Raw genomic sequence first — 8,634 nt, 5'->3', positions numbered from 1 at the left:
GCACAGCTAGGTCTCGGGCGTCGAAAAGAAGGAGAAGGTGACGTCTTGGAGACCACAACGGGTACGGTTAAGGATCCCACAGCCCCAACTGCCTCCTTTGGGTTCTGTCAGGTGATTGCACCTGTTTGGTGGGGGGGAGGGGGACCCAGATCCTAGGCACCTGAGGTCACCATTTAATTTCTTCTATTGCAACGCACACGAGCAAACACGTCCTATGTCACATCCTAGTAGAGACTCGTTATATACATAGTGTTCCCAAACTAACCTATACCCTTCCGATGGCGGACGGGCTCTGGAAGTTTCTGCTCCACATGACCATACTCCCTTTCCTTTTTACAAAAGGCTAGTCGTAGTCGGTACATCGATTTCAAGACTCCTTGGTGGCATCTTCTTAAGCGTTTGAAAACTCCGCTTGGGTCAATCTGCTTTTTTTTAAATTAAAAAATTTTTTTTTTTTTTTAGTGTTTTTATTTATTTTTGAGAGAGAGAGAGAGACAGAGTGTGAGCAAGGGAGGGGCAGAGAGAGAGGGAGACACAGAATCTGAAGCAGGCTCCAAGCCGTCAGCAGAGGCTGACACGGGGCTCGAACTCATGGACCGCGAGATCCTGACCCGAGCCGACGTCGGACGCTCAACCGACTGAAGCCACCCCGGCACCTCCTGAGTCGGGCTTCTGATGACCAGCTCTGGGGGCTCACTCTGCACCCCCGGGAAAGTGCTGGGGCCCGTGCCAGACCGGGGCAGGGGGCACAGAGCTCTGGCTGGTCCCAGCGTGGGGACGGCGTGAACCGTCCCCGTCACGAGAATAAACCGCAAGATTCAGAGTCCCCGCGAAACTCCGTGACGCTCACACCCCGCTAGGCTCCCGTCTTCAAGGCCACATTTGTGTGGACACAGCTGGCGAAAATTCGTCTCCCCCACCCCCACCCGCAGCCCTGCAAGGCTCAGGGCCTCAAATAGACACTGGAAGACGGGGAGGGAACCCTACACTTGGCATCTCGGTGCAGGTTTGAATCGTTTTCGACACCTTCCCCCAAACGCTACGTCAAGTCCAACGGGCCTCTTTTCATACACGATAAATGTTTCCATTTATTCGGCAACTCAATGTGCACAGCACATACATCACAACATGGGGTCGGCACCTGTATAAAACTACAGACAGATCCTGGGAACATCGGTAGATACAGAAACCTTAAATCCTATCACGGCAACAGAAACCCCTCGTAATTTTTCAAAGGTCCGATTACGTCGCTTCTACGCTTCGCGCGTGACTCCTCGCGGAACACGCGCCAAGCGGTCGGGGGAGACCACGGTCTGTACGGAAGGCCTCTCACTTCGTGGCAGTTCGACCGGGCTCTGAGATGAGGCGTCGCGCCATAATTCAAGGCATCTAGGACTTCGCCGGGTGAGTCCTCTGGATGCAGAACGTCGGCACATTCCAGCACCCGCCCCCCGCCCCCCGCCCCGCCCCTCGGCCCCATCAGCGCGGAGATCGGTTAGCGTTAGCATCTCCTCTCGTCGATACTCCCGGAGTGTAGGACACAGATTCAAAGGGAAAGCATTTGGGCTCGGCCGCACGGACGGCAGGTGAAACCGTACCGTCCGGGTGGCTGTCAGGCCTCGCGAGCCGCCTCGGTGGGCGGAAGGACAGTGTTTTGAGTGGATGATTTGCATTCGAACCACAGGGTTTCCAAAAGGAATGTGAAAGACAAAAAAACAACTCCAATCAGAGCGTCCAGTCTTGCCGTCTGTGGACTCCCATAAAGTTAATTTGGGACGCCGTGTTCGGGAACGTCCTGGGAGAGCGTTAAAGTCTTGACGAAACATTCGGAGCATTCCTGGTAGCGAGCTAAGGTCATTTGGTAGAAACTCGAAAAAGTCATTCATTAAAATTAAATGTTTGCCGTCACCTCGGGCCTTTTTTTAAACAGCACCGACCCTGCCCCCCTGCGTCTTTGCTGCCACCGACAGGGGTTACATTTGTAAAATATATAAAGAAAAATATAAGGTTACTTGGTGACCATATAGTGCACTCTAACAGCTGTCTGCAAATATTTTCACCATGATTATCCTTACTAAAAGTAAATCACGGGGTAAAGATAGCTCAAACGTGACAAGGTTTGAATGGGACGCACGGAGGCTATCTGCGATCCTTTTGGCCCCTGGGGGTGGTGCTCCCCTGCACCCGGTCCGAGCCCTCTGCAGATCTCGCCAGACGACTGGTTTAAGGGCTCTCGAGGTAGACGTGAAACGCACTTAATCGGGGAATGCAATGGAGAGAGATGGCATCTTCCTCCACGCAAACGCGCCATCGCGTGTCTTTGTCCCGTTACGAGGACATTTCACCTAAAGTCAACAGCTAGTTCTCAGCCCCAAGCTGCCCAAGCACAGGTTGGTGCTTTTTTTTTTTTTTTAACCCTATATTCTATGACTTACCAGAAGTACCTGCTATCACGAACTGTAGTCTTTCACACCTGTCTGCCCACGTCCAGCTTCCCGCGGGGACGTCGGTTCCTTTCCGTCGGATTTACAAAATTGCTTCCTTCTGCCTCTTTCCCAGGGGCCACAGAGCAACGCGGGTTGTGGCTGATCCAAAAAAGGAGCACGGGGGTTTACAGAGTGGTCTAAGAGTCTCCCCCGTCGGGGAGATGGAGGAAGATTGACTGCAGGGAAGTTCAAAGGTCAGTCTCGGCAGGTCTAAAAACAGAGCGGCAGGGCTCGCTCCCACAGTGCGGTTTCTGTACCCCAAGTAAGGCGATACGCCCCGATGGACAGCGACAGGGCCCAAAGGAGCGGGGCGCCGGAGGATGCCGGGAGCAGAGCCGGGGGCTGGGAGGGTCCTTAGCTGGCTCCAGGGCCCCCAGGAAGGCCCTTGCAGACGCAGGGACGCTCACAGCCACGGTACAGGGCACCGTGCAAAGCGGGCTTGAGGCCGGCGGCCGACGTCACCGTTTTTAAACACACAGAGGAGTAGCAGCACACTTGTGACAACTTTTTGACACGTTAAATGATGCCAGTGGCAGGCTCTTCACCGTCTTACCAGAGAACCCGGGGCTGGGTTTTTTTTTGTTTGTTTCGCTTTGTTTGTCTTTTTTTCCAAAAACAAAAAACAAAAAAAAACAAGACACACCCACAGAACCATAAATAATTTGGCGGCAACATATACACATTTAAATAATTAATTTAAATATCTTACACCTACTCTCGCATTAAACTGTCCGTCTGAAGAAAGGCCCCCGAGCGCCCAGACACCGGGGCAGGAGGCCGGGGGTCACAGCCTGGGCAGGAAGTGGGTGACCTTCATGGCGGGTGACACGCGACTGCCCTTCTTCGTCTTGCCGTTCTTGCTCAGGGCGATGAAAGTGCCCGGGTACCTGTAGCTCTCGTAGGCGTTGTAGTTGTTGGGAAGGAGGATCTCTTTGAACTTGCACTCTTCCGCGAAGAAGGGCTGGGAGGGAGAAGGGACGGCATCAGGAGGGGCCACCTCCTGGCCAGGGAACCCTGAGGGCCACTCGTCAGGGGCTCCTTTCTGGCCCGGCCCTGCTCTGGCTGAGAGGTGTCTCCTGGGAAGCTGGGGACAGATGTGGCCAGCCCGCAGCAGCAGCTGGCGCCCCAGCCACCTGCCCTAAAGGCTCCGGTCCTGCGTCCTGCGGGCTGGAACCCGCCAGAGACGCTACAGAGAAGGGCTGCGGAGGGCATCTCTTGAGGGACTAGGAGGTGCCCACTCAGGGATGGCAGAAATCTCCCGGTTCCCCGTGCTGGGGCTCTGCCCCTCGTTCGCACTGGCCCAGTTCACCGCACTGCCTCAGGGCGCTTGCGTTCGGGGCCGGGATGGTGGCGATCCTGTGACCCACACCACAGTCGCCATGATCCAGGCATCCGCCGGCCTGGAGAGGTCGCGAGCGATCCTGCGGGCGCCCCCAGCCTGGGGCTCGGCCGGCCCCTGCGGTACTCACCGAGCCGTACAGCTTGCCCTTGCTGTTCATGGCCACGAAGAACCGGCTGGCCACTCCGAAGATGCTCACCACGCCCCGCTCCACGGGCGAGAGCTCCAGCAGGCCTGGGGGCGGGGCGCCGGTCACTCCCGGGCAGGGGACCCTGGCCCGCCCCACCCGGCCCGGACGCCCCTCCTCGGCCTGCGAGCCTCCGGGCCCCTCATTCTGGGGTGCGAATGGATGCAAGGGTCCCCCCCAACCCCCACCCCCCGGGGCCCAGCGGGCGCGGGCGCGGACTCGCTGGCCTCCCTGCCCGGCCCCGGCGGCGGCCGCGCCCAGCCCCAGACGGTAGGACCCAGGCGGCCCAGCCGTCCCCGACCTGGACGCGCTCCCCGGGCCCCCGCGGGTGCCGGTGGCTGCGCCGCTCGTCCCGTGCCCACGGGCGCAGGCGCTGGAATTCGGCACCCAGAGCCCGGGCTTCCGAGGGCGGGGAGGCGGGGCTCGGCCGCCCGGGTGCGCAGCGGCAGTCCGCGCGGCGACTCCGGGGGGGCCGAGAGCGCTCGTGTCCCTGCGCCAGAGGGGCCGGGACCCGAGACGGTCCCGGTTTCCCACAGCCGCCGGCAGGTGCTGCCCGGGCCCCCGCCCCCGCCCCACTCACTGTCGCTCGTGTCCGCGTGCACGCCGCCGATGCGGCCGTCGGGGAGCACCTGGAGGTGGAAGCCGATGCCCACGTTGCAGTAGAGGCGCCGCAGCCGCTTGATGCCCAGCAGGTAGTCGCCGGCGCCGCTCTGGACGGCCGCCTCCTTGGGCTGCGAGGCCACCGGCAGGCGCGCCAACGAGCGCGCCACCAGGCTCTCCCAGCGGCGCTCCAGCTCGGCCCCCAGCGTGCCGTTGGGGGCGGTGGGTGCGGCGGCGGCCCCTCGGCCCGCCCAGGGCGCCAGCACGGCCAACAGGAGCGCCGGGAGCAGCGCCGCCGCGGCCGCCCGGGGCCCCGCCATCCCAGCCCTCGGGCCGCGCGTCCGTCAGTCGCGCCGTGTGCGTCCGGGACGCCGCGGGGCCGAGCTGCGCCGGTGGCGGCCGGCGGGAGCGCACGGCCGGGCCCGGGCGGGGAGTGCGCGGCCGACGGAGGAGCGGGAGGCGAGCGACGGGGCCCCCGGGGCGCAGGCAGCTACCCGGGCTGCATGGAGGGGCGGGCGGCGGGGCGGGACGCGCGGCCCGGGCTGGGACCCTGCGGAGCGGTGCGCGCCTCCCTGCGCGCTGGGCCGGCCGCGACAGAGCCGCTATATATAGCCGGGCGCCCCCTCCTACTCCCGCGGGGGGCCGATCGCGTTCGCCCGGGCGCCCGGGGCGCTGTGGCGCTCGCGGCCGGTCGCAGGCCGCCTGCCAATCAGGGCTGGGGGAGGGGAGGCGGCCGGGATGAGCGCCGCTGGTGCCACCTGGAGGGTCCCCGGCCCCCGCCCCTGGCCTTGCCGGCTCGCCGACCTGTTTGGCCCGCCCCTTCGCGTCTCCTCCACTCCGGCCTTCCAGCCAAAGTTTTGCCTCCCGCACTTTGTCCCCGCCCGTCCCCTTCTCTCCGCCTCTGCCTGAGCAGCTTCTCTGAGTGCCGCCCTAACCCGGGCACCCTCAATTCCCAGCAGCCACTCTTGGCGCCTGGCTTCTCGGGGACTCCCGGGAGCCCCGCTCCTTTGCTGGGACCTTGCACCCCCTCCTGCGGTCCCAGCAGGCCCCCCCCCCCCCGCACTCTGGTTTGGCCGCCCTCGCGCTCTGGGGGCTGCGGCAGCGTAAGCCGGGTGGAGGCGTCCCCGGAGCAGGGTGCTTCCGGGTGGGCGCTGCTAAGAGAACGCAGGGGGAGAGGCAGTGAGGAGGGTGTAGCCGGGAGAGGCCACAGCCCTGCGCTCTCTGCGAACATCCTGTACCACGTCAGGACAGGTGGCAGGGCGCAGGGACAGACAGGACTTTCGCCGCCCTCTGCCCTTTGATTTGCAACAGAAATAGTCAAGTGCCACAGCTGGAGCCCCCTACCTAGTGGGGACCCACGCCAAGCCTCTGGAGACACCCTCAGCATCTGTTGTCACTACTCCTGCTGCGCCCCCTGATGGGGGCGGGGCTCACCCCACGCTCTAGGTGCTGGCTCACCTCGGTGTGAAAATACCTGTTTTCTGTGGTACCTGAGGAGCTGGGCCGCCACCTCCCAGCAGGTCCTGCCCAGCCACAGCTCCGGGGGGGGGGGTCAGTGCCCCCCTCAGCCCCTGCTGCCACCAGCTCCTGCGACCAGAGATGTCCTCAGGCCATTTCATCCTCCTGCACCTCCTACCCCATTCCTGCCAGGGGAGCCCTCCGACCCAACCTCTGAACCCTGTAGGGCTCCCACACCCCGCTGGATGGGACCTGGGAGATTTGAAGTCTCCATCCTAAAGCCCAGAAAGGGGGTGGGGGGCTCAGCAGGACCTGAGCCAGGACTCCAGCCTCTCCCGTGAGACTCTGGGCTCCCCTCGGGCCTGCAGCCCGCCAGAGAAGTGCCCACCCAGGCTGGGGCCCAGGAGGGCTCCAGGGCTGCTGGTCAGCTCAGAGCTGCTGCGGGGACCCGGGACCCCCCAGATGAGACTTCGGATCTGGGCCAAGAAGATCATTCTGGCCAGGGAGCAAATGCAGGAGACCGAGAGACACCCCCAGCGCCCCCCCCCCCGACTCTCCATGCAGCCTTTGAAAGTCCTTCTCAGTCTCTGGGATGCCCCCTGACCCCCCATTTGCAAAGCAGCATGGAAGGTAGGGTGGGCGCCCCTCTGGGGAGGTGGTCCCCCTGATGTCTTGGCAGCCTGTGGTCCTGTTTTCCCAGGACCCCCCTCAGGGAGTTCCCATCCCGTGCCTCCTGTTTGCTGAAAAGTTCGGCGAGGGAATTTAGCGGCTGGTTCATCCGGTTGGTCCCCCAGAACTCCTGGCCCACCTGCGCACATTGTAGATGGCCCTGGTGACAGTCTTTGGAAGGACCGACAGCCGGCAGGGGTGCCAGGAGCGGGGAACTCGCCGTCCTTACCTGTGCAGGCCTCCTCAGGTGTCAATGGGGCTGGCAGATCACAGTGACATTGAACCAGCCGGCAGGAGAAGCATTAGTGTTTCCAGGCCCCTCGTCGCCCCCTCCCCCACCCCGTCTCCTTCAGTCTCTCCCTTGGCCCCATCGGGCTTCTCTCCAGCCTCCTCACTGGAGGACCGTCCCCAGATTTTCCCATCACTCGGGAGGCCTTCGGGTGGCCGTCCCCCACCGAGGCTGTCCTCTGTCAGAGCTCCTTCCCAGCCCTCGGGACGTCCCCTCATTTGCTTGCTGACCCTCCGTTAGTCACGTCCGTGGAGCAGGCACAGGTGTGTCTTATTCCCAGCTGTGACCCCAGGGCCTTTAACAGGGCCGGGCACACAGTAGGTGCTCAGTACGTGTCTGTGCGTGAATGGCTGCCTGGCTCAGGGCAGCCTGGAGCCTCCCCACCTGCAGATCCTCCAGTTCAAGTGGGGGACGCCCAACCCCTCGCTGTGCCCGGGGCAGGGCGGTGGCAGGGGCAGCAGGATCCAGCTGCCGGCTCCCCCACGGGAAGCTCCACACCGGGTTTTCGCCTTTAATCGACGGGAGGAATAAGGGTACCAAGGTGGCGAATGTTTCCAGACCCAGCCCCCCTGAGGATTTGAAACAGGCCCTACTCACACCCCGGGGACCCCCGTGTACCACGAACCTGGGGGCCAAGGAAGCGTGTGGGGCCCTGTGGAGGCTCTGGGCTCCCAGCCTCCTGCTCCGTCCCCGTTAGCCTCGGAACATTGGCCGTTTCACTTCTGATCGTGGTCAGTGTCTCCGTTTGCAAAATGGGCTTATCAGCAGCTACGTGGAGGGGTTGGTGCCAACCTTAAGACACTCAGCCCCATGGCGGCAAGATCCTTGTTGGGGTTCCGACAGGGCCTGGCTCACAATAGCTGGTGGGAGTTTGCACAACAAGGTCATCTTTATCCTCGAGGACGCTGCACGTTGCTTCATCCCCAGTGACTCGAGGGACCCACCAAAGGCTCCGAGCCGAGCCCTCCTAACCATGACCTTTTCTAACCTACGAAGCACCCCACAAAGTCATATCATCACACGGGGCTTTTCCTCTCCCAGGAGTGACAGGGCTTCTCAGAACGACCAGCCCAGCCGTTAAGACCTTACTTGGCCTAATACTACTACTAATAAAGAAGCCAATGTAAATTCCAAGTCCTCGGGGCAGTGCGATGGCAGCTCAGCCAGACGGGGCTCTCCGGCTGCAGGAACTTAGCAAATGCTCCCCGTGTTTTCTCTGCCCAGCTTCCTGCTCTCCACTTGGCCCTCACGGTAAGGCCTTTCTGCAAGGTGTCACAGAGGTGTCTTGGGTAGACAGAAACTCACCCAGAGGTGGCTCTGGGCCCACTGGATTCTCCTCCCCCTTGTTATTCTTCTGGGTTCTCTTTGACCTGGAAGCTGACCCAGCCAGGTGAGAGTGACAGATGCATGGACAGTTTCTCCAACCAGAAATCAGTAAATCGGTTCACCATGCAGATACCCAGGTACGTACATCCAAGTACATATCAGATACCCAGGCCTGGGAGAACTGGATGAACCATACCTCGGTTTCCATATCTGTAAGCTGAGGAATCCTTGTTCTCATGTCCGACAACGTCTGGGAGATTTAAATGGGAGGATGTGTGTT

At 61.8% G+C, this 8,634-nt stretch overlaps 1 protein-coding gene across 1 annotated transcript; it reads right to left on the bottom strand.

Moving 5' to 3' along the window:
• Positions 1–3,208: 3,208 nt before the first annotated feature.
• FGF4 (fibroblast growth factor 4) lies at positions 3,209–4,932 on the bottom strand. Its single transcript, XM_049621522.1, has 3 exons — positions 4,593–4,932; positions 3,956–4,059; positions 3,209–3,447 (listed from the first exon to the last, which is right to left on the bottom strand). Exons 1-3 carry the CDS (start codon positions 4,930–4,932, stop codon positions 3,271–3,273), a joined length of 621 nt encoding a protein of 206 aa, XP_049477479.1. The 3' UTR covers positions 3,209–3,270.
• Positions 4,933–8,634: the final 3,702 nt, after the last annotated feature.

The sequence above is a fragment of the Panthera uncia genome, chromosome D1, assembly GCF_023721935.1.
Source record: "Panthera uncia isolate 11264 chromosome D1, Puncia_PCG_1.0, whole genome shotgun sequence".
Classification (NCBI taxonomy): Eukaryota; Metazoa; Chordata; class Mammalia; order Carnivora; family Felidae; genus Panthera; species Panthera uncia.
This window is presented reverse-complemented; position numbering and strand designations above follow the sequence as displayed.